The 26417-nt window shown below is 41.2% G+C and overlaps 2 protein-coding genes across 5 annotated transcripts in view; one reads left to right on the top strand and one right to left on the bottom strand.

The window, feature by feature from the left end:
• Positions 1-26417, bottom strand: part of Fam227b (family with sequence similarity 227, member B) — a 166406-nt gene that overhangs the window by 26794 nt on the left and 113195 nt on the right. The gene's annotated exons all lie outside the window — the stretch shown is intronic.
• The window catches only part of Fgf7 (fibroblast growth factor 7), a 51733-nt gene continuing 46853 nt past the window's right edge, over positions 21538-26417 (top strand). Inside the window, exons 1-2 of one of the 2 annotated variants that reach the window (XM_087650302.1) lie at positions 21538-21730; positions 22316-22871. In XM_087650302.1, the coding sequence (XP_087506428.1) occupies positions 22586-22871 (286 nt within the window). In that variant the 5' untranslated portion in view covers positions 21538-21730; positions 22316-22585. 2 annotated transcript variants of the gene reach the window in all.

The following is a 26417-nucleotide window of genomic DNA, read 5'->3' on the forward strand; positions in this document are numbered from 1 at the left end:
GTGTCTGAGAGAGAAAAGAAAGTCTTCATGGAGCCAACCATTTGAACTGCATCATAAAATATAATAACTTCTTTTTTTCCACTTATTTTATTTTGAGAATTTCATATATGAGAGCTGTTTTTGCATAATTTCTACCTTTACCCATCCCACCCTTTACACATATAACCCCTCTATGTTCTCTCTCAGAGTTGTGACCTCTTCTTTAACTATCAGGGTGTGTGTGTGTGTGTGTGTGTGTGTGTGTGTACATTTAAGTACAACCTACTGAGTTCATTTAGAAGTGCTTAGCATTAGAGAGACCAGAAACTTCTGAGACTTGGCTACCTCGGACAAGAAAGAGGCCTAGAAAGAGGAACAGGTTGCTCTATAAACTGCCACTCTGTCTTCTCATGCAGGACTAAGGACTTTCCACACTATAGGGAGGAAATAAAGCCAAAGAGAATCCTGGGAAACTCCCATCACCACACGCAGCCTCAATCGAGCTACTAGAAAGCTTTCTGCTTCTTATAGGCTTGCAGCCCAAGTAGGGGAGCCATCTAGAAGCTGCATAGTAGTTTTTTTGTAGAGAAAGCATTCACATGAACTCTGGTTAAAGCCATGCTGCTATGACTGAGCACCCTGAAGGAGGACCTGCTGACTGAACTCATACTATTCGAGAGGATCAAACCTCAGCAAGGAAATGAAGCGCATCCGCAGGGAAATCTTTGAGCTACTCTAGAAGGACACTGAAGAAGAACCCGGAAGACAGAACGGCCTCTGGTGCTCAGGTGTTGGGAGAATCGTATGCTATGAAAATTGGTTCTTACTGAAAACAGTCTACAGACTCAATGCAATCCTCATCAAAAGTCGAATGCCATTCTTCACAGAAATCATTTGGAAGCACAAAACACTATGGATAACCAAAGCAATCCTGAGCCAGAAGCTACTCCTGGGGGTGTCTCTATTGCTGACTTAAAGTCGTCATCACAGAGCCATGTTGACAAAGCTGGCATGGTACTGGCCTCAAATGGAGTAGAAGCCAAGTCTGTTCATCTACAGTCATTTGACTATAAATGGCACCATAAAAATAGATAAAAGGAGGACATAACTGCTCCTAGATACAGTGGAGGAGGAGAATTATCGTAGATACGAGGGAGAACATAGGCAGAGGCATTTGGAAGGGTCTAGAGTAGACATGCCTGAGCCAGGCCATGTGAGGAGAGAGCCAAGAGTCAAGAGGCCAGAAGAAAGTCAGGAGACAAAGGGTAAAAGGGCCGGTATAGCCAAAATGGCTGGGAGAGCCCAGGTCAGCCCATGGGCTTGAAAAATTTAGGGTATGGTGTAGGGTATGTCAGTCAGGAGGACCCTGAAACAGGTAGGGACTGAGAGATGCTGGAATAACTTATGTGTTTAAAAGAACCTCGATTCCCAGGTTTGAGACCTGACATAAACCACATACAAATATACTTATTCAATAAATTCTGATATTTCAAAAAAGCATAAACATGTTCATTTCTTTCTGGAGCAGTGCACTCAGGGAAAAAAAGGATATATATTTTAGTGGTCAGCTATTGTTGACACCCATACAGGTCATCCTTGTGGGAAATTCAGCCTTTGTTACAACATTAACAAGACATAAAAGAATAGATTGGTTGTATCAGAAATGAAACTTTTAAGATGAGAAAGGGGTGGATATTTGTGGATGAGGTAATTAGAGAAATTTCACTTAACAATTTGGTTAAACTTTCGAAGGTCCAGACATGGAAACAATTAAGCCAGTGGAGTTTATATAGGAGCGAGGCAGTGTGATCAGGAATTTGACCAGGACTGGAAGACCACCCTGGATGTAACGAAGGGTTCCTTTGGTAATGTCTTTAAGGATGTGAAGAAAAAGAAGAGCATTAATGCGAGTGGTTGCACTAGTGTCAGAAGACTTTTAAAATGTGTCAGGAAATAATACATTGAATTCAAATCCTCCAGGGTGACTGAGAAAAATTGGTGGGTAATTAAGAGTTTATTTAAATACTATAGTTGCTGAACGAATAATCTGAGTGATGTGGTTGTATCATGAGGCAATAGAGTTGTTAATGAGTGTAATGATCTCGGAGTGTCCTGAGCTTCATCCCCCAGAGACTGTCTGCAAGGAGAAAGATGGCATGGTGGCTTATGGGATGCCAAAAGCAATGCCTCTTACTCACTGTCATCTAAGAATTCAGAATATTTGGCGGCTGAGAGTAGTCCTTTGTGAAAGCAACAGGAATGGACCAGCCACCACTTCAAAAGTGAGGGAGAACAGAAGCCACAGGGCCTCCCTGCCACATCTACTGTAGAGGAAGCAAACTGAGTTTATTCAAAATCTTGAAATTGTGAAATCAAAGTGATTAAAGGGTTCTCACTTTGGCGAGCTTAGTGCTACGTATACTTAATATGTATAAATTCTTTTCTTCCTCTAAAGTGTATGTGGAAGGGTCAGACTCGGGGAGAACCCTGAGTTTTTTGTGCGTCCCCTCCTTGTGAATGTTAAATGGAGGGTGCTGTGGTTCACCCCTATCATTTTCTCTTTGTCTGGAGCCATTGTGTTCTAATGGGAACAATGCTAGCAGAAGTCTCAGTGACGCAGTGTGGGTCCCCCACCCTTTCCACATCATCTTCCCATCCGAATGTTTACTGTAAGTCAGACCTCTGCACTGAACAAAGAGGGGCATTTGATTCCATTATTTTAGAAAATAAATTATAGGCTCTCAAACTCTTTTCCACGGGTGGATTCTCGATATTCACCACTAACAATATGCCTTAAAATAAGCCCATATTCCAAGATCAAATTTGCAAAATTTGTTTCTGCTTTTAATTAAACCAAGCTCTTTCTCAGTGAATGAGAAATTAACAGTTAAAATGAATGATTAGAATAAGAATGGGCTCTTGTAAGGCTGGGAATCCTAAATCCTTTTGATCTGGCTACCACTAAGCTGCTACCCTGAGTGCAGAGACTCACAGAATCCAGACTTAATGAAATCAATCACACCAGGGAAGGGGCACCACCAGAAGCTTCATTTCTTCAAGACACAGAGAGAATTTATGGAGGGTTCGAATTAGTTGGTGTTTCCTCATGATACTTCCTCAGGGACAAAGGCTGAGCCCCGGCTACATGATCTAAACAACAACTTTACTTAAAACTAATTGGTACCACTGTTTACAGTGGGAAAGTGCATGGGAAAGAACATAACAGCACACAGGACTGCTCTTTAAACATCAAACGGCAAACCAGGGAAGCTTACATTCCAAGATTCCCCACACACTAAAAAAAAAAAAAGGGTCTGGGGCCTTATGAATACTCAGGTGTTGGCAATGCTGTAGTGTGTATGCAGAGCCACTGTGTGGGCAGGGAGAGCAGGATCATTGTTTCCAACAAGGTGACTTTAAATTAAAACATCGGCACTGATCTCCTAAGATCCCCAGGAAGAATAAATAAAATTACATCTGTTCTGTGCTGGACAACATCGACCTTTCTTTTGAACACAGAAGAGAAAGCGGAGGGTATGGTGGTCAGTGGGGAATGGGCACATATCACAGAGGTTTGTTTCACCTTCCTTATCAAAGGGAAAGCAAAGTTATCTTCAAAGCAGGGGACGGAGATTTAATGGAGAGAATGGAAATAGTTCCCTCTCGTCTGTGGCAGGTACTTTAAGGAACGAGGAGTTCTTTTTGTTTCAAGTTTAAGGAACAGTTCATTATGGCAGGGCAGCCATCACAGCAAAAGTGGCTGGACCTGTGGTCCTGGAGCAAGCAAGACAACTCTGGTCACACTCAGGAAGCAGAGAGAGACAAGGCCTATATTTATCTCCCTTTCTCCTTTGTCTTCAGTCTGTGGTCTTCAGTGTGTGGACTAGTGTTTCCTTCCTTCAGGCCAGATGACAGTCAGTGGTAGACGACCTCTCCTATGGAGAGCTCGACAGACAACAGGCTCAAGCCTGGACTGCTGACGGTGGCCCCAGCTACCACCTCACTGCTTTAGCTGAACCTCTCCACAGATGCCTGCTCCATTGGGCCCAGAGGTGTGTCTCCCATGGGATTCCCAATCCCATCCAGTTGACAGTGAGGATTAACCATCAACAGAGTGAAAAGAATGGGGACTAGTAGTCTATGATAATCTGGCACTATTTGATTTATGTTAACTATCAATTCAAACAAACTTTGATATGATGATAATTTCTCTTTATATTGAAGGAGGGAGAGAATTTTCCTTAGGTTTGTAACTTTTTCAAGCAACTGATTAAGTGGAAAAGGGGAAAGAAAAATACTAGAAATAATTGTATTTATTCAGTATATGGAACAATTTTGTGGATGTTCCTAGTACCTGCCCTTGAATTTGTGAATGTGTCCACACACGTGTGTACACACACACACACACACACACACACACACACACACACACACACACACCTACAAACACGCAAAGGTTTCCAACTATATATTCCTTTCTAGTACTTTGCCGTATTTCACTACTTTTCCTAAGACGGAAAAGCCCACCCCCATTGTGTCACAGTCAGGAGGCAGAGAGATAAGGGCGCTTGCACATTCCTTGGTTGCTTCTAGAGTTAAGCTCACACTGCTTTCTCCACCACTTTACCACCACCTTCTTCTCTTCACTCTTGCTCTTTCAGCAGTTACATGACTATATTTCCCCCATTGCTTTATTTTTAACTTTCCCAGTCACTGCCTTAGATTTGTTTTTGTAAACATAATAAAACCAGTCTTCAGTGGATCTACTTAAGGTTTTTCATAGGCAGCGTCCCAACACCAGCATCTCTAACAACAAACTGAATCTGTTACAACACTATTTTTAAATACATTCAGAGCCATAAGGACAGAAGTTAGCATTCCAGGAGCGAGTTCTTTAAATGAGCTGTTTCATCTCTGGAAATGGCCTGCTGACTCTGAACACGGCCAAGGATCAGGTTTGTGAATGCAGTGCTGGGGCACAAAAGGGATGAACCACGAGGGCCTGATACTCAGTCCTCTACAGAGATGTTCTCAGCCTTCCTAATGCTGGGTCCCTTTAATAAAGTTCATCTGTGGTGACCCCCCCAACCGTAAAATTATTTTCTTCCCAGTTCATAACTATAATTTTGCTACTAAGCAGTGTCTCCGTTCCCAGGACCATTGGAATATGTGTTTTCAATGATAGCCATCCACAGATTGAGAAACACTGCTCTAGAGTGATGGCATACAGCTAAGTTTTACCATGTTGTATTTTACCAATGTCTGGTGGTATGGAAGCCTGCAACAGGCCTAGCTAGAAATGAAGGCTATGTGAGGTCTCTTATGCAAACCAAAGCAAAGTCCCTCAAATACCCAAATATTTCCCTCAAGACATAAACAGAACTTTGAAGATGTGTGGTACAGCCGGTTAAAAAGTTAGGATCAAGGAAATGGACAATTTCCTAGACAGATACCAGGTACCGAAGTTAAATCAGAACAGATAAACCAGTTAAACAACCCCATAACTCCTAAGGAAATAGAAGCAGTCATTAAAGGTCTCCCACCCAAAAAGAGCCCAGGTCCAGACGGGTTTAGTGCAGAATTCTATCAAACCTTCATAGAAGACCTCATACCAATATTATCCAAACTATTCCACAAAATTGAAACAGATGGAGCCCTACCGAATTCCTTCTACGAAGCCACAATTACTCTTATACCTAAACCACACAAAGACACAACAAAGAAAGAGAACTTCAGACCAATTTCCCTTATGAATATCGACGCAAAAATACTCAATAAAATTCTGGCAAACCGAATTCAAGAGCACATCAAAACAATCATCCACCATGATCAAGTAGGCTTCATCCCAGGCATGCAGGGATGGTTTAATATACGGAAAACCATCAACGTGATCCATTATATAAACAAACTGAAAGAACAGAACCACATGATCATTTCATTAGATGCTGAGAAAGCATTTGACAAAATTCAACACCCCTTCATGATAAAAGTCCTGGAAAGAATAGGAATTCAAGGCCCATACCTAAACATAGTAAAAGCCATATACAGCAAACCAGTTGCTAACATTAAACTAAATGGAGAGAAACTTGAAGCAATCCCACTAAAATCAGGGACTAGACAAGGCTGCCCACTCTCTCCCTACTTATTCAATATAGTTCTTGAAGTTCTAGCCAGAGCAATCAGACAACAAAAGGAGATCAAAGGGATACAGATCGGAAAAGAAGAGGTCAAAATATCACTATTTGCAGATGACATGATAGTATATTTAAGTGATCCCAAAAGTTCCACCAGAGAACTACTAAAGCTGATAAACAACTTCAGCAAAGTGGCTGGGTATAAAATTAACTCAAATAAATCAGTTGCCTTCCTCTATACAAAAGAGAAACAAGCCGAGAAAGAAATTAGGGAAACGACACCCTTCATAATAGACCCAAATAATATAAAGTACCTCGGTGTGACTTTAACCAAGCAAGTAAAAGATCTGTACAATAAGAACTTCAAGACACTGAGGAAAGAAATTGAAGAAGACCTCAGAAGATGGAAAGATCTCCCATGCTCATGGATTGGCAGGATTAATATGGTAAAAATGGCCATTTTACCAAAAGCAATCTACAGATTCAATGCAATCCCCATCAAAATACCAATCCAATTCTTCAAAGAGTTAGACAGAACAATTTGCAAATTCATCTGGAATAACAAAAAACCCAGGATAGCTAAAGCTATCCTCAACAATAAGAGGACTTCAGGGGGAATCACTATCCCTGAACTCAAGCAGTATTACAGAGCAATAGTGATAAAAACTGCATGGTATTGGTACAGAGACAGACAGATAGACCAATGGAATAGAATTGAAGACCCAGAAATGAACCCACACACCTATGGTCACTTGATTTTTGACAAAGGAGCCAAAACCATCCAATGGAAAAAAGATAGCATTTTCAGCAAATGGTGCTGGTTCAACTGGAGGGCAACATGTAGAAGAATGCAGATCGATCCATTGTTATCACCCTGTACAAAGCTTAAGTCCAAGTGGATCAAGGACCTCCACATCAAACCAGATACACTCAAACTAATAGGAGAAAAAGTGGGGAAGCATCTTGAACACATGGGCACTGGGGAAATTTTCCTGAACAAAACACCAATGGCTTACGCTCTAAGATCAAGAATCGACAAATGGGATCTCATAAAACTGCAAAGCTTCTGTAAGGCAAAGGACACTGTTGTTAGGACAAAATGGCAACCAACAGGTTAGGAAAAGATCTTTACCAATCCTGCAACTGATAGAGGCCTTATATCCAAAATATACAAAGAACTCAAGAAGTTAGACTGCAAGGAGACAAATAACCCTATTAAAAATGGGGTTCAGAGCTAAACAAAGAATTCACAGCTGAGGAATGCCAAATGGCTGAGAAACACCTAAAGAAATGTTCAACATCTTTAGTCATAAGGGAAATGCAAATCAAAACAACCCTGAGATTTCACCTCACACCAGTGAGAACGGCTAAGATCAAAAACTCAGGTGACAGCAGATGCTGGCGAGGATGTGGAGAAAAAGGAACACTCCTCCATTATTGGTGGGATTGCAGACTGGTACAACCATTCTGGAAATCAGTCTGGAGGTTCCTCAGAAAATTGGACATTGAACTGCCTGAGGATCCAGCTATACCTCTCTTGGGCATAGACCCAAAAGATGCCCCAACATATAAAAAGGACACGTGCTCCACTATGTGCATCGCAGCCTTATTTATAATAGCCAGAAGCTGGAAAGAACCCAGATGCCCTTCAACAGAGGAATGGATACAGAAAATGTGGTACATCTACACAATGGAATATTACTCAGCTATCAAAAACAATGACTATGAAATTCATAGGCAAATGGAGGGAACTGGAAAATATCATCCTGAGTGAGGTAACCCAATCACAGAAAAACACACATGGTATGTACTCATTGATAAGTGGCTATTAGCCCAAATGCTTGAATTGCCCTAGATGCACAGAATACATGAAACTCAAGATGGATGATCAAAATGCAAATGCTTCACTCCTTTAAAAGGGGAACAAGAATACCCTTGGCAGGGAATAGGGAGGCAAAGATTAAAACAGACACAGAAGGAACACCCATTCAGAGCCTGCCCCACATGTGACCCATGCATATACAGTCATCCAATTAGACAAGATGGATGAAGCAAAGAAGTGCAGGCAGACAGGAGCCGGATGTAGATCTCTCCTGAGAGACACACCCAGAATACAGCAAATACAGAGGCGAATGCCAGCAGCAAACCACTGAACTGAGAACAGGACCCCCGTTGAAGGAATCAGAGAAAGAACTGGAAAGCTTGAAGGGGCTCGAGACCCCTTATGAACAACAATGCCAAGCAACCAGAGCTTCCAGGGACTAAGCCACTACCTAAAGACTATACATGGACTGACCCTGGACTCTGACGTCATAGGTAGCAATGAATAGCCTAGTAAGAGCACCAGTGGAAGGGGAAGCCCTTGGTCCTGCTAAGACTGAACCCCCAGTGAACGTGATTGTTGGGGGGAGGGCGGTAATGGGGGGAGGATGGGGAGGGGAACACCCATACAGAAGGGGAGGGGGAGGGGTTAGGGGGATGTTGGCCCAGAAACTGGGAAAGGGAATAACAATTGAAATGTGAATAAGAAATACCCAATTTAATAAATATGGAGAAAAAAAAAAGATAGAATCATTCTACAACTAGAACTGACTGTACCTGCTCCTTTAAGGTTGGGACCCACAGGGTTTTTATTAAACCCCAGGAACCCCATGGACCCAAAGAGGGAAAAGCTTGCAGTGGGATGAACTTCCTAACACTGCGAACATATCTGACTCAGATTACTGATGACCTAGGGTGTTTTAATCCATCATCCTTAATGGGAAGAGGTAAGGGGAGGTTCTGATGTTAAAGTTCTGTTCCCTAATTCGTTCCTGATTTGTCAAGAAGGAAGACCTAGGAGCCAATTGTTGGGCAGAAGGTACAGGTCAGACTTCTGGGTCCCAGGAAAAAAGGAGACGCAGGGAAGGAGAGAGAGGCTTTTCTTGCCATCCTTGGAGGAAGAAGAGTGCTGCAATCATGTATGACGTCAGGGAAGCGGGAGCTAAGGCCTTTGCCCTCCACTACAGGCAGGTGGCCAAGGATGCTTGGCAGGGGCAAAGTGGGACTAGCCACTAAGTTTAGAGCAGGCAAAGAGATGGAGATAACAAATTGGTAAGGGCACGATTTTCCAGGCGGGAGACATCTGTGCCCAGCAACTGTGCCATGGAAGGCGAGTTGTAAATGACAAGCTCTGTGTGTGGGTGTCTTTTATCCAGGAATTCATGGGTCTCAGGAATGGGCTGGAGGAGCAGAAACCTCCCAGAGCTAAAGGCAGGTAGAAAGGGAATCCGGGTGTGACTGGTAGCAGGACCCTTCTTGGGCAAAGACTGTAGTGATGTTAACACTACCCAGGACAGAAAAAGGCTAACATTCTTTTGGAAATTTCATTGTCAGTCAATGTGAAGAGACACCATGATCAAGGAAATTCTTTAAAAGCATTTAACTGGGGCTTGCTTACAGTGTCAGAGAACTTCTGTGATCATCATAGCGGGAAGCACATAGGCACAGCCAGCGCTGAGAGCAGTGGCTGAGAGCCTGACATCCTGATTCACAGGCAGCAGGCAGAGGAAGAGGGAGGGAGAGGAGAGGGGGAGGGGGAGGAAGGGGGAGGCGAAGAGAAGGAGGAGAGGGAGAGGGAGGAGAGGGAGAAGGAAGAGAGGGAGAGGGGGAGGGAGAGGGAGAGGACGGGGCTTTGCCATCCCTAGGGACACACCTATGCTAACAAGTTCATACCCCCTAATTCCTCCAAACAGTTCCACTAACTGGGGGTCAAACATCTAAACACGTGGGCCTGTGGGGTCAGACTCATCTACATCCTCTACAGATTTTTATATAATGCTTAGTGTACAATGAGATTGCACGCAAAAGCCACAAGAGTGGTTTTGAAGACCACAGGCTTTACCATACTATAAATTTGCTCACTTCGGTAGAATAAATAAATGAGCAAATTGAAGAAAAATTATTAATATAATTCATAAAGGAACAAAGCATACTTTTAACAATTGATAAACATAATATCTGAAATTAAAAATTCTTCCAGTGTGTTTGATAGAAGAAGGTAGGATCAGCCAATTCAAGGACGTACATGGAAAACACACATGGAGAACTGAAACACTTAGTACAGAGAGATTGTAGTAGGACCGAAATCCTGAAGGGAATGAGGGATGGTTAGGCCACAATAGGATTCCAACACAGTTCCCAGGACCAGTGGAAGATGGCCACTCTCAGATATAAGAAGTGTGACAAATTCCAAGAAGGATAAATATCACGACAACCAACCATACTTGCCTCAAACTCAAATAGCTAGACTTTGTAGAGATGTTGGAGAAAACCCCCAGAGGAAGAAAGACACAGCAGTAACTTTCAGAGTGGAGTAAGAGTCTTCAGCAAAGGTCACGAATTCACCTGTAAGCATCAACACAAAAGCAACTACAAGGTTCACTGTAACTCTAGAAACGTGTTAACAAAAATATCATTTTAATGTGAAAATCAAATACAAAGAAGCCCAAATTCAAAGCAAAGTAGGGAATACTTTTACTTCACAGCAAAATATGGAATCAGTCCCTAGAAAGCTTCAGAGTATCAATGAAACTTTATCACACTGTCTCCACAGACAAAGGTGTTCAGTATACGAATGCCACCAGCGTTCAGTTGCAGCTCTCGGTGCTGCAGGGACCCCTCCCCTGCTGCAGCCCTGGTAATCACTTTCTGTACCCGGAGGCTTTGCCTCCCTCAGTGTGAACAGATAAACAGAGTTCCATGCTGTCTGTAGTCTTCTGTGATTCATTTAATTTAGTTAAGTTTGCTATTGTGAATTATTGACACAAGTTTCTTTTGAGGTGGGAGTCTTTCTTCTGAGTGGGCTTCTCCCCACAGCAAGAGGGTTTCTTCACTGCGTTCTCTGCTTGTGGCCCAGGCAGGGTTTGAGGTTACTGCATACTAACATGCTCCCCTCTTGAGGGGGTGTGTCCACTACAGTCACCCCTCACCTCCTTTATCAAAACGTTCTGTATTGAAGACAACTGGGGCTTGGAGCTCAGACTCCAGACTGGTTTCCCTGTGCAAATGTTAACTTACTGCAAATTTTACTACCTGAATTCTTTTCTGCTTTGATTCCTAATATAGAAAATGAAGACAAATGGGTAGCTATACTGTTTTTTCTTTCTATCAATCTATCAATCTATCTATCTATCTATCTATCTATCTATCTATCTATCTATCTATCTATCTATCTATCTATCTATCTATCTATCTGTCATCTATATTTCTTTCTCATTTCCTGAATAAAGACTTTAAAACAGTAGCAACTTAGGAAGAGTACATTGTGCTTAGAAACCTGTCCAGCATGCATTAACTGTTCTATAAATACCATGCAGAAACAAGGCGTGTTACATTCATTTCCTGTTTCTTACTACATTCACTTTGGCTTTCTCTCTTTACTAGGTTCACTGAGACTCCATCTCATCTTGTTGAATCTCCTCCCAAGCTCCCGGCCCTGGGGCCGTTCTTCAGCTGCACCCAGACTGCTGCCTTAGCATGAGACCTACCCTGTGTCACTCTTGCACTTTACTTGGGCTTTTGTTTTCGTACCTAGTCCTGCACTTCTTAGATTTCTTCAACGGTAAATTAGTAATTTACTATTCTTTTTATCTATGACAGATACAAAGAAGCTAAGTAATTTGCTTGTGTCCCATAATTATGAACAATTATTCAAACTTGGAAATGTCTGGCTATGTTTATCTGGCTATGAAGGTTTTTCATAGCTAACCCATTCCTTTGGAGAGGACTATGCCTGTATCTGTGAACTACTGTGCCAGTAGTTCTTGACGACTTTTCACTTTTTTTTTTATTTCTTTTTTCAGTACATGAACTTTGCTATCTCCTCATTCTCACAGTGCTTTGCATGTGTTATCCAGTTTAGGCCTCTCAGAAATGGATTGTTGCTTAGAGTGACTCATTTTCCATGTTTAGTTTCCAAGCTCTCTCATTGTGAGAAACAGGTTTTGCATTGAAACCAACCTTCCTTCCGTAAACTTTCCTCTTACCATGGAATAAACAAACAAACAAACAATTTTCCAAGTTAGACTACACAAACAACTCTAAAATTTTGGATAAAGGACTAAATTACCAGAAGTTGCATAATTATGGATTATTATTTGAGAATTATTTGCCTTCTATAATATGTAGTTGTTCTCAGAGGAATATTGGTTATAATAGAAAGCAGATTTTTTTTCAAAAAGGCTAAAAAAAGACAAATTATAAAACTAAGAATATAAAAATAGAAGATTATTTTAAGAATATAAGAATAACCTAAGGAGCTCCCCAAAACCCTAAAAAGTATGGATATGATAGAAAACACACACTCACACACACACACACACAGTGTGTGTGTGTGTGAGTGTGTGAGTGTGTGTGTGCGTGCGTGCGTGTGTGTGTGTGTGTGTGTGCGTGTGTGTGTGTGTGTGCAGAAGGGAGAGGGAGAGAGCGAGTGAGAGGGAGGGAGAGGGAGAGATCAGAATTTTAAAATGCAGAAGGAAGGAGGCAGTGAACTTGCTGAGCAGTAACAATGAAAACTACTAGCCTTTGAAAAAATATATGGGGGTTGGGGATTTAGCTCAGTGGTTGAGCGCTTGCCTAGGAAGCGCAAGGCCCTGGGTTCGGTCCCCAGCTCCAGGGGGGGGGGGGTGGGGAAGAAAAAATATAAGGTATCACAAATACGTGCTAGAACTTAAATTATATCTAGGAAATCAAGGGAGTAGAAAACAGGGAAAAGAGGTAATCTCTCAGTTTAGAAGACACAAGCTAAATGTAAGGGCATGAGAACTCAATAAAACTTTACTATGTCCAAATAGGAAATGTTGTAGATAGTGGTAAAGTAGCTCAGAGATTTTACATATTATATTTCTGAATAATTACTTTTTTGAAGAAAAATAACAACAGTAATATTTTGATATTTTTGAGTCTGTTACTTGTTTTTCCTATTTGTTATTTGCTTTAGAAATAAACTATATCAATATACCATGATATATCAGCTTGCTGAGTGGGATAAAATGGGATGTAAGGAATGGGAAAAGCAAGGAAAATAAGGGAAGAACACAGCATAAATAATTATCATTTTAATTAGTGTGTAACTGAACTCTTTAGTTATACTAAAAACTAGAATTATTGACTTGAATTTTACTGATCCAAGGCATAAATAACATGATGGATAGTACCCCAAATGTTTCCCTTTAAGGCATTTAAAATACACTAAAGTTTCATGTACTAGGGTCTCTTGGTTTCGGTCTGTTTCAGCCTCTTCTTCTGACTTATCTCCATTCCTTGGTGACTCCTACGGAACTACTCTTTACCAGGGACCTCCATTGTCCAAACCCAACTGCAATAGGCTCCGAGAAAAGCAATTCAGCTGGAGCACCAGCCAACGACTTCAAAGTAGCCCCTGTGTCTTAATGAGCATCCGAATAAATGCCTTAATAAAGACCATGAAAACACAAACAGTTGAATGGAATAATGAAAATAATTCACAAAAATAGAATTTAACAAAGAAATAGAATCACTAAAGAAAACCCAAGCTGAAATAAAACTGTAAGTAAAAAGGTCAACAAAATCCTTAGAGGTAAGCCTCATGAATAGACCAGAAGATGCAGAAGAGAGAATTTCAAGTCTTGAAGATAAGGTAGAAGTAATGGACAGCTCAGTCAAAGAAAATGTTAAATCTAAAAGTATCCAGACACAAAACATCCAGGAAATACAGGAAACTATGAAAAGACCAACTCTACAAAAATATATAGAGGAAGACAACAAAATATTTAAAACAAAATTATAGAAGAAAATTACCCCAATCTAAAAAAAGGAGATACCTATAAAGGTACAGGAAGCATGCGGAGCACCAGACAGGACCAGAAAAGATACTCCCCATGGTGCACCACAATCAAGAGGCTAAATAATCAGGACAAAGCAAGGATACGAACAGCTGCCAGTGAAAAAAGAGCAAGTCATCTTTAAATGCAGGCCTGCTATAAAAACATGCTGTTTGCAGTGGTGATTCTGAAGGCCAGGAGGGGCTGGTTAGATGCTCTATAAGTTCTAAGGGACCATGGATGCCAGCTCAGACTCCCACACCCGGCAAAACTATTAACCACAACTGGCAGAGAAAGAAAGACACTCGATGAAAACAAATTAATGTCCCCAATACAGCTCTGCAGAAGGCATCAGAAGGAAAACTTCTGTCTGAAGAGGTTTACACCCAATAGGACACAAGAAATAAACAATCCCAGAGCAGTTCAAGAGGGAGAGGGACACAGACAACAAAATAATAGAAGTCAACAAATATTGCTTATTTTTAACTCTCAGTATGAATGGTCTCAATCCCACAGTAGAAAGACATAGAGTAACAGATTGGATTAGAAAACAGGATCCGTCTTTCTCTTGTATACAAGAAGCACACCTCACCATCAAAAACAGACATCAACTTAGGTTAAAAGGATAGAAATATATTATAATTAAATGGACCCAAGAAGTAAGTAGGTTTATAGCTATTTTAATATTTGAGAAAATAGGCTTCAGGCAAAAATTAACCACAATATATAAGAATAATATATAATTCTAAATAATAATTAAAGAAAAACTTACCAAGAGGATGTTACTATTAGAAACATTTATACACCAAACGCAAAGGCACACAAGTCCATAAAAGAAATGCTACTACAGCTAAAATCACAAACTGACTCTGCCACAGTGATAGGGGGTGAATTCAGTACCATACTTTAGCCAACAGACAGACCATCCTGAGGAAGTCCTGGAGTTACATAACATCCTAAACCAAATGGACGTGACAGACATCTACAGAATATTTCACCCAAACATTAAGGAATACACTTTCTCCTCAGTAGCTTATGGCATATTCTCCAAAATTGGCCACATAGGAGGACACAAGGCTAATCTCAACAGATTCAAGAAAACCGAAATAACTCCTGCAGCCTACATGACCACCACAGAATGCTGAATACCACCGTAGGGACAGCAGAAAGTATACAAGCCCACGAAAGCTGGAGAACTCATTGCTGAATGAAAACTGGGTCAGGACAGAAACCAAGAAGTAAATTAGAAACTTTTAAGAATTGAATGAATAAAAGCACAAATGAAAACATTATTTTTTAAATAATAAGAAAAAAGAGTTTCTCAGTTGGCATTTGTTACCATTCAAATTGAGTTTGGGTTGAAATTTGTCTTTTGCTTTGTTGAAGTTTCCAAGGTTATGCAAAGTAATATAATGTACCCTTTGCCATAGGAAATTTAAAACTAAGAGAGAAATCAATTTTCAAACATCTTTTAGTAGTTTTGCATTTATATTATATATTGAATGTGTTTTCTGCATTCTTTCACAGATTTGGTTAAGTGTGATCTACTATAATTTACTATATGCATAATGTATGCTTGGCACTCGTGAACAGCCGTCCTGAAGAAAAAAGAATTACTTTACCTCAGGTAAGAGCACTCTCTGTTCTTCCAGAGGACCTGGATTAGATTTTCAGAACCCACACAGCTGCTCACAAACATCTGCAACTCCAGTTCTAGAAGGTTCAGCACCCCTGGACTCCACAGGCACTGGGCAAATAAGTGGTGCAGACATACATACAGGCAAAACAGCAATACATGCATAATAATCGCAAGTTAAAAAATTTTACTTTTAGGTATGTACATGCATGTATGTCTGTATGCTCTAATTACGTGTGTGTGTGTGTGTGTGTGTGTGTGTGTGTGTGTGTGTGTGTAGTGGATGAAATGTGTGTATGGATGTGTATGTGTCCACCAAGGTCAGAAGAAGGTGTTGGATCCCCTGAGGCTGGACTTATAGTTGATTGTGAGCTTCTTGATGTGGGTACTGAGAATTGAGCTCCAGCCCTTTGCATGAATAATATGTACTCTTAACCACTGAGCCATCTCTCCAGCCCTATTTCTTTTAAAATAGTCTATACCTTTGTACGCCAACAAACTCATTCAGGCCATGTGCAGCCCCCACTTTCTCCTGCCTGGCTCAGGCTGGCCTTGTTCTGGTTCACATAAAATGAGTTTTTTTTTCCAAGTGAGCCATGTTTTGGCATTAGATGGAGAAGATTCTTTAGTTTTTTAAAATCATGTTCTTTTCATTGTGTGACCTATTTTCGTTTTGCATGCTTATATGTATTATTTTACTATTGTGTTTCTTGATGAATATATTTTCTTATTTGGAAGGAACTGTAAAAATAAAAACACATTTATTTTAGGAAAAGTGACCAGAGGATATTAGGCATTTCTTAAAAATTCCAACATTTTTAAAGGGAATTTGACTTTCAGTATCACAGGATTGAGCTGAGCACTAGCTCAACATCTGACGACAGCTCCAAGACTCAGTTATGGCTTCAAATCAAAGGGTTATACAAGTTTAGTCTCTTATATTAAAGCCATATAACATCATCTTGACTGTTCATATATTGCCTTTGCTTTAATAGCCACACTTATCATACCCTTGTCATCAGAGACATTCTTAATTATCAAAATAAGGGAAGACCGGTTTTAATGTAGTGTGTGTATCTCTCTGTGTGTGTTTATGTGTGTACATGCCTCTTGTTCATGTGTGTACATGTGTATGAGTGGTGTGCATGCCTGTTATCCTGTGTGTGGAGACGGAGGTTGATGTGAAGTATTGTCCTCTATCACTGTCTACCTTATCTTTGAGACAGCATCTTCTTTTCTTGAACCTGAGGTTGAAGAAGCCATTTTTGCTAGACTAGCAGGCAGCAAGCTCCAGGGATCCTCCTGTCTCCACACCAGCATGTGGTTACTCTCTCTTTCTGCCTTATTTGGCTTTTACATGTGTGTTGGGGATCTGAGACATGTCTTCACACCTGTGGGGCAGCCCTTTACCCACAGAGCCATCATCCAGGCCCTACTCTTAACATTTTAAACAAAATGCATAACAGAACACAGGAACAGCCTTCCTTTTGTACTAAGTTCGGCCAAGTATTGTTAAATGTATTTCTGCTTTCACTTCCCACACTCTTATGTAACCAGTTCATTTTAAAGAAGTCAAAGGTTCACAGACAGTGTATAGAGGGGCATCTACACTGCCTTGCATTTGGGCTATGGTCTTTCTCACACCATCCTCCTTAGGTCAACACACACAGCCCTGTGCATGCACTTCCACACGTGAAGCCTCTGGCTCGGCTCTCACTCCTGCATTACCCACCCCGCTCTGTTTCCTTCCGGCTGCTACCATCCTAGATCCATGACTTGGGCTTCAACCATAGTCACCGCCGTGGCTGACTTACATTTTAGTCATTTTCCAGATGGCCAAAACACATGTCCCATGAGGGTTTCAGAACGGCGTCTCACACTCATACACGAGTAGAAGCTATGACAGGTAGGGACAAATCTCAAAGCCATGTTGGTTTCACCATGGAACTTCCTTCTCACTCACTGTGATCCATCATTTCTATTTCCAGGACACGATAAGCTCACTCTCACCTCAGAACTTTGGTTTTCTGTGCATCCTTCATTTAGAATGCTCTGCCTTCTGATTTCTTCTTACTGCTCAGCTTCTGGCTTACATGGTATCTCTTTCCAAAGACTTTCTGTGACCCCATTCCAATCACTTTTCTCCTTTCCGTCATTTGCTGTAATCATCAGACTACAGTCCAGTAATTTCGTAATATAGTTTGAAGAATTTTAGATTTAGATTAGTATTCAGAGAGTTTTTTTAAATACAAGATTAAATGAAGCCATCTTGTTACAGACTCAGGGATAGGAAGACGCGTTTGTATACTGAGCTATTTACGAGTTGACTCACAGGCACACGGCAGTGCTGAGTCTATGACTCACACTTTCGCATCTTATGTACAGTTAGTGCTTAGATGTTAAGGCATCGTGCCAAAGATCAACGAGCTGTTTATAGGATCAAGGACCTCAGGGATTGCTCCATCGTGGCTTTCCTCCTAAGTTTGTTACTATCTTTGACCAGGTCCACCATGTTTGGAAAGACAGATCTGTCTTCCTGTGTCCTAGTCTTTTTTTTTTTTTTCAATTTTTTTTTTTATTTACTTGAGTATTTCTTATATACATTTCGGGTGTTATTCCCTTTCCCGGTTTCCGGGCAAACATCCCCCTCCCCCCTCCCCTTCCTTATGGGTGTTCCCCTCCCAACCCTCCCCCCCCTAGTCTTTTTTAAATGAGTCCAAGTTTCTTCTGTAGTGCACACAGTTCACAATGTCGAGTCCCTGTCTGCCAGCTTCACGCCTCTCTCTGCTCGGCCTCCTCCTTGCGATCATTATTAGCACGGGACTTCTTTCAGTTCTTGGAATTTAAGATCTTGGCTTCCCTGCCCCGTACCATCCCCAGATCCCTGTTTATGCTGTGCTCTCACTGGAATGCACGCTTTGCAAATGCAGGGACCACTTCCAAAATACTCACCATTGTGTCTTCAGAGGGCTAACCCAGCATCTGGCAGCTCAGTTATGGGATAAATATTTGTTCAATGGATGAATCAAGATGATAAGTATGACTGGCTGCACAGTATGATCCAGAGTTGACGCTGAATTTATACATTGAAACCACACAGGAAATGATGAAGACAAATCTAGTGTGGGGTTAGTCGTAGTAATGTGGACTGGATAGTTTAGAACAGTGTCATATGTACAGCACAGCACACACAGTCATTTTTATAAATAGAAATCAACTTTGTCCCAATATCAAGAGTCTCTATCCTACCTGGAACCAGAAGGCAGATATCTAGACAGCTTTTGGAAAATAGCCCTATAGCTATATTTGTATACCATAAAATAACAGTCATTGTAATATTTCCACAGTAAAATATATGGGTCAAAATGAAATGTTCACAGAGGTTGGCTAGGTACATTCTCTCTCTCTCTCTCTCTCTCTCTCTCTCTCTCTCTCTCTCTGTCTCTCTCTCTCACACACACACATACACACCACACACACTCAATGGAATAGCATGTAGTGTAGAGAATGAGTGAGGTTTCTAAATGCTGACATGAGAAAATTCATATTTTTACTAAGTGAAAATAAGAGCAAAACGTACAACCATTTCTGTGTGTACAACCATGTCTGTGTGTACAACCATGTTTGTGTGTACAACCATGTTTGTGTGTACAACCATGTCTGTGTGTGTCATAATACTTCTTTGTATGTAAAAGAGCAGGGTACAAAGATCTGTACATATGTGCATAGCTTTTGTGTTTAAGCATGGTGAAAATGGAGACAGAAATGTAAAATTCCCTAAGTCGGAGCTTCTGTCATTTGTCTCCCCACAGAATGAAGACTGTACTGCAGATCGCTTAGGAAGTTCCTATGGCAACTGACTGCATGAAAGGAATCCTGTGAATTTTCAATGCATTTTAAATGCAAATGTATTAAAATGTATTTTAAGTACCTTTATGTTTTGTATTTTAAATACAAATAATATATTTTAAATACAAACCCCAAAGCACATGGAGCAAGTATGAGATATCACTTCTTTCTTTGAGATACCACTTCTATATGACGTTTTTCAGGTTATAACATTAAAGTCAATATTTGATGAATAGATGCAGACCTGTTTTCTTATGGATTATGCATAAGCTGGATATTTTCAACTAAGGATGAAGCTACCTTTCTCTAGAAAGAGTGAAGAACAGAGAACTCGTCTTCTCTGCTCTGTATACACTACAGTAAGGGCAGAAGATGTCTGCCACCGTGTAACTCAAAAAGACAGAGAGAGCATCTGTCCTAGAGATAACTGGACTGTTAGCTCAATGAGAACATTTCTAACAAGCTAGGGTCTCAAGACACAGGAATCAAATTCCCCACCACCTTGGGCCCACCATTGGAAAATAATCAATAACTTCTAAAGGAATTTAAACTACTGAATCAATTTCCTGTATGACTGTAACCTATGCAGTGACATTACTCAGATAGTCATTTTATATCCTGTTTTCAACATTGCGGGCACTCCCTCCCTGTAGTATGCTGTAAAGAAAGACTGAGCACTAGGGAGTGTGCACTGAGATCTGACTGCATAACCTCCGTTTCTCTAGATGGAATGTCAACTCGTAAGAACTCACAATCTGCTCATAACTGATACACCATAGACTGTGGGGTATCACCGAGAACATCATTATACCTTCTGTCCTTTCCTCTTCCTCCTTGGGAGAAAAATGACGGCATGTTCTGAGCTCTCTAGCTTTAAATAGATGCAGTTATAGATCAGCACACCTTCCTCTGCTTTGAAAACCCAGTGTTTCAATATTTCATGAATCGAAGATAATTGTGTATGTTTCAAAGTTGGTGTACTGACTCTGTCCCCTGGAAGGTCACATCCAATTGATTCAATTTAGTTCTCTGTCTCTATTTGGTCTACCTGCACCACCTGGTGGTAGTGTATGTTAAGTGCGACGTGTGTGTGTGTGTGTGTGTGTGTGTGTGTGTGTGTGTGTGTGTGTACTTGTGTGCATGTGTGTGTGTGTTGCAGGTACATGGAAAAGAGAATTTTAACATATGTTTTCTTAAATACTCATTTAGATTGGTGATACAATGGCTCCATTCTAAATATAAAATACAATTACAATCTTGCTCAGTACAGGATAGGCACAGACTCATTTTGGAAAGCAAAAGGGCTCTCCTATGTCCATTAGCTATTGGCCTTACAATTACTGGATTTATCAGTTATTTTTTTTTATGCTATTGCTCTCAGGGAGGCACAAGTCAAACACCAAGGCACAAACCATTTTTCTAAAAGAATGATAGTTTTGCAAAACATGTGTCCTTTGTTTCTGTGAGTCGTCTGTTGGAATAAATCACAAGATGGGATGCTAAAATGACAGCACAGCACTGGTCTGATTAGGCATGGCCATTGATTTGATACCTGAAGCAGCAGCTGGGCCACAGGGAAGTAAGTGACTGATCCAAGGCCACATTGTTTGTTAGAATCCCAGTCTAATAAGAAACTAAGACTCACACACAATGGTGCACTATCTGAGAAAAGGTATGTTCTTGCCTAGGAATACCTACTCTCAGCCCTGAGCCTGCTGCTCTAGTACTCTGAGTATGAAGGAATATGAACTTACCTCCCCAGTGTATTGTAAAGACCATCTAACTATTGAAAGCCCTTCTATATGTTCTAGGAAATGTTTTTCACAGACTGTACAGCTTCTGTGCTTAAAAGGGCTAACACTTCCCTTTCTCTATGTAAGTGCTTGAGAATCAGAGGTCTGTTTCCACAGAGCGGATGCCCACTTGTGGATTTAAACCAAAGCCGTGTCCATAGCTCCCCCTTATGACCACTCAACGGTACACAAGCCTTCATCTATTCCTGCTGTTTCAGACAACGAACAGCTCACTGGTTAAGCTTTAATTGCTTCCAATGAGGTCAGCAAAGGTATTTATTGAAAATCTCTGAATAAAAGGGTCCACGCACTCACACAAGCGCACGCGCTCACACACGGAGAAAATCCTTTTGCCTGTTGATTTATGGAAACAATTATGATTCTGCTGGAGGACTTCTCAGCTGAGAAATAGTTTGTAGCTACAGTAGAGGCTCAAGTTGCACCAGGCAGACAGCAGACACGGAACTCTTGTGTACCCAGCTGTTCCAAACAGAACAAGTAAGTTACTGTTATTTGTCTTTTAAACAATGCTGAATCTTTTCTGAAAGATTTTCTCTCTCTATGGTTAGAGTACTGAGGGAGGGGTGGCTTTTTAGCTGTGTAAATATCTACAGAAATTGTGCTGTAGTACGTATGGAAAGAGACGCTTGAAGTTCTCCAGGGCAATCCTGACACTTAACTTGAAAAATCTGGGCAGTTTCAGAGAAAATAATTATTAAGCACAAATGTAAAAGCGTATACTCATGGATCCCAAGGAGAGTGTTTCAACTTTGTCGATAGTGGCTGTAAAACTCGATTTAACCCAATAGCTGTAAGTACACGGTGTTTCCTAACAAGATAGCAACTGGAATGAATGGTGCCGTTTTCTTGTGATGTCTCTCCACTAATGCATAGCTCTTCTGACTCTACGTGCAAAGTGGCAAAGATGTTGACATCTTCTGTGGAAGCTGTTTTAAATGAGCTTTCGACATTTGGTCACACTGAGATGTTAGACTATTTACCTACTGAAATTTATACATACATTTCTTTTTTTATCTCCCTTTCTCCTCCCCCTCCCCATTCCTAATCTTTCATTTCGAACAGAAGTCAAGCAGCAAATGCACGGCAGCAACTGGCCTTGTTCCGACCGGTTTCTACAAGGATATACCCATCAACTGTGCTCCTGAAGAAGGAATCCTCTTATTGGCATCAGAAGCTAAAAGATAAGGTTAACAGTTTGGAAAGAGCGAGGACCTTTTCTCAAATCAATCTCCAGTTCACAGACAGGAGGAGGCCCATGACCTAGGAGTAGCGATCAACTCAAGGTCCAGTTCTCATTATGTTATTCATGGACACCCGGGGCACTGCTCTATAATGCGCAAATGGATACTGACACGGATCCTGCCGACTCCGCTCTACAGATCGTGCTTCCACCTCGTCTGTCTTGTGGGCACCATATCTTTAGCTTGCAATGACATGAGTCCAGAGCAGACGGCCACGAGCGTGAACTGTTCTAGCCCCGAGCGACACACGAGAAGTTATGACTACATGGAAGGAGGGGATATAAGGGTGAGGAGACTGTTCTGTCGCACCCAGTGGTACCTGAGGATTGACAAACGAGGCAAAGTGAAAGGGACCCAGGAGATGAGGAACAGCTACAGTAAGTGATGCTTTTACCACAACCCTGCTTAGCTCTTTATGGTTTGTTTAAGGTTCACTCTCTGGTGCCATGTTCTCCTTTCCGATGGGGGCAAAAACCAGTGTAAAATATCAAGTCCTAATTTTTCTACCTCGGGATTTCTGCACTAAATCCCTAAAATTTCTCTGGTAATAGGGCAAGTGTACTCACCTTATGGTTGGAACTGATAGCACGAGCCAGTTAGAAAATATACTATGGTTTAAAACCAAAATACTCTTTAGTAAGAAAACATTTCAGTGAGTAAGTACTCAAGAGGACGTGTGATTGTTTTCTTAGCAAAGCTCAGTGGCAGTTTGCATAGAGTTCTCAGAAGGTTCAGGAAACTACCAGCCATTAGTTGAGGAGCAGAGGATGTATCTGTCTTTATCAGTTGAGTTGCCTTTGAAAGGGCTCTTCCATGGTACTAACCGGTTAAGAATCTGCGTTCTGAGCATCGACAATTGTGTGCTTCTAAAACAGAAGGGAGTCGGTAATGCCTCAACCATCTTTGGTCTAGTGATTTGTACTCCTTAACTCCCCACCCAGGAGGGACCGGATCTTCCTAACGGTTTCTTTATCAAGGGTCTCTGTCGTGCAGGTCTCTGTTGCTAATTTAAGAGGGACATAACTCTGAGGACTGTGAGCTGAATTGGAAGACAGGTTGTGTCTGAGATTTTCACCTGGAGCACTCCCCTTTCCCCTCAAAATCCACTTGCTCTTTTACCTTAAAACATCAGGGCTTGGATTTTCATTTAGGTTACATTTAGTTACCAATCTTAGTAGTATTAAATTAAATGACATAGAGCACACACTCAACATTTACCTTAGGTATTTAAAACCCACACATGGAAATGGGTTTGCTGGCATTAATATCGTGTGGGTGGCGTTGACACTGTTTGCTGTATTGATAGCATATGTGCCAGTATAGGTGGAGAAGGATGCATGGAGACAATAGTGTAGCTGGGTGTCTGTGTCAGGGACACCCCAAGTTGTCCTTATCTGTTCCTGAAGTACCTTTTTGTCTCTAAACTCATTGACCAGTAAATAAGAGTTTGATGACTCTGTTTCCAAAATGACAATGAGGGACCTTCGTTTCAGCCATAGCTCATACCAACTGAGTAAAGAAACATGCTTGCTCTGGAGGACTGATTCCAGGGGGTTCAGCTCAACAAATGGCCACTGGAGGAGGATTTGCTGATAGCCACGTCTATGTGGCCTTTTCATTTGATTTGAAAATCAGGGAGCCTTATCATGGGTAATAGAATCTGGCAGAAGGTCAGAGTTCAAGAGGGCGGTTCCAGCATGCATCCTATTCCTGTCAATGACTTTGGGGGCACTTCCTTAGTGTTCCCAATCTTCAACTTGCAAACATGGATGGATTTTTCAAAAATACTTTCTCCTTCTCACAGTCTATTCTGTTATAAATCAGGGAATTACCTCATAATGTAAAGCCTCAATACTTATTACCTACTTGTCACCCAAAAAGTGAAGTAAAAGTGCAGTCAGGGCTAATTTCAAATTTTGTAATGAGGTTATTATCATAGCTTACCAGTAAACTTTTTTAAACTTAATGACATCCATTTGAATGGTTTTTACAAATTCATAAAAAAGGTAAAAAAATAATTGGTGGGAACATCCAGTGAAAATGACTTATGATTATTTGAGATTAAAGTAGTTAAGTTGGAACATATACATGTATGTGAATTTTATTTTGTTTGTGTTAAATTCCTGGAGCTCGTGAATTTCAAGTATTTGTACACATTTATAAACTGGTAAAATCACTTTATAATTTGAAACCTGCTAAACCCGAGAAGCCCTAAAGCCTGCTTGGCAAACCCCCTTTTCTCTGAAGCAAACTCTACAGTAATAAGAAAGACACAAGTCTCACCCTACATCACGGTGTTGGAATATCAGAGTGCCTTGAACTAAGAAAGACTTGACATCATTTATGCAAATAAGTTTCTTACAAGCCTTTTAATAGTCTAGATTTATACACTTTCTTGATATAGTACAGTCTCCAGGACAGAGAAAACCTCCTGAGAATCTCTCAGGTAAACTATAAAATGGTTACCTTTGTCCTGCCATCTTACTGAAAAGACAAGATAAGGTTTCTCCCAAGTTCTTTTGTGTGTAGGAAATCCAAGGGTCAGAAGAATAAAGGAAAATGATTTATTAGGAGAAAATTCTGGTCAGCATTGCCTGTTAGTTGAGACAGACTTGCTCATTTTAAGAATGAACATAAGCAGAGAGACGTATGTGAGGCGGGAGCTACTGAGTCGGGGAATCCAGGTCTGAACAGTGTGCCCAGAAGAAGTTGTTCACAGTAACCAAACAGCATGAGAAATGCAATCACAAAAGTTCAGGGCGGCTTCAGAGTCTTCAAAGTTAGCTCAATGATCTTACAGGGGAGGTCCCCCTCCAGCTGTCTTTAGAATGACAGTTAATAGTGACTGGATTCAAATGAGTGGGGTTCTGAAAGAAATAAAGCTCAACATCGAACTCCAGACTTCCTTCTCGTGGTTCTGATGCCTTCCACTTTTAAGCAGGTCTTGAACTTTTTTGGAGGTCCTTTACAATGGCATTAGTTTTCATTTCTTCTTGTTAGCCACTCTCATGGCTTTTGTTTGAATGAAAGGAAACTTGACCTCAGGATATGGATGAGACTTGGCAGGCTGCTTACTTCCCCAGGGAAGCATGGAACCCTGGGGTCCTACACATGCTAGGCACACCTGCTACCCACTGAACCACATACTAACCTCCTGGGAATATGCTTTATAAAACACTGGTAGATATGGGTAGGCATTGCAGAAACAGGTGAAAGATCTGGGAGTATAATGTGCTTCCAAGGTGTTAGACTTGGGATAGGTGGACCTAGAGCAGAGAGGAAGAGAAGGGAGTGGTGGACTGGTGTTAGCACTCATGCCTCAAATCTTCAGGGGAATTGAAACTTCACTTCAGGTATCGTGGTGTTTGGAGCCCTTGCTTTAGTCTCCTCCATGCTAATATTATCTTGCAGAAAGCATCTAGATCAGAATAAGTAAATTGTTTAGCAAAAAGAAAGCAAACAAATCAAGCCCTCCAAACAGTTCACCAAGGATTTGGGAATTCAGGAAAAGCCAAGAGAAGTAGACCACAGTTTCAACTCTTTAGGACAGCCAGAAGGGAACTGCTCCCCTCTGTCTTCTTCCCTGGTGGCCTCCCACTTTCACTCAGCTCTACTGATGAAACTGGAGTATAACAAGAAGAGATGAAGGAGAAGTTCATATACAAGGAGAGCATTGGTAGGCAGCATCATGGGGGACAGGGAATGAATGGTCAGTGCTTCAAGTGCTTCTGTTGTAAGGACTGTCCCCTTGGAGACAAGGCCAGAGCTGGATTTAGATAATTATTGGATCGGCCAGCTCATCAGCAGACAGAGGCAATCACTCCACACCTGACAAGAATAACGCTGCTGTTTAGCTGGGAGCTGAGGTGCTGAGTGAGAGATGGCAGCAGTGAGAGACAGATGTGGGATGGAGGGCCCGGCCC

Source organism: Rattus norvegicus, chromosome 3 (assembly GCF_021556685.1).
Source record: "Rattus norvegicus strain SHRSP/BbbUtx chromosome 3, alternate assembly SHRSP_T2T, whole genome shotgun sequence".
Taxonomy (NCBI): domain Eukaryota; kingdom Metazoa; phylum Chordata; class Mammalia; order Rodentia; family Muridae; genus Rattus; species Rattus norvegicus.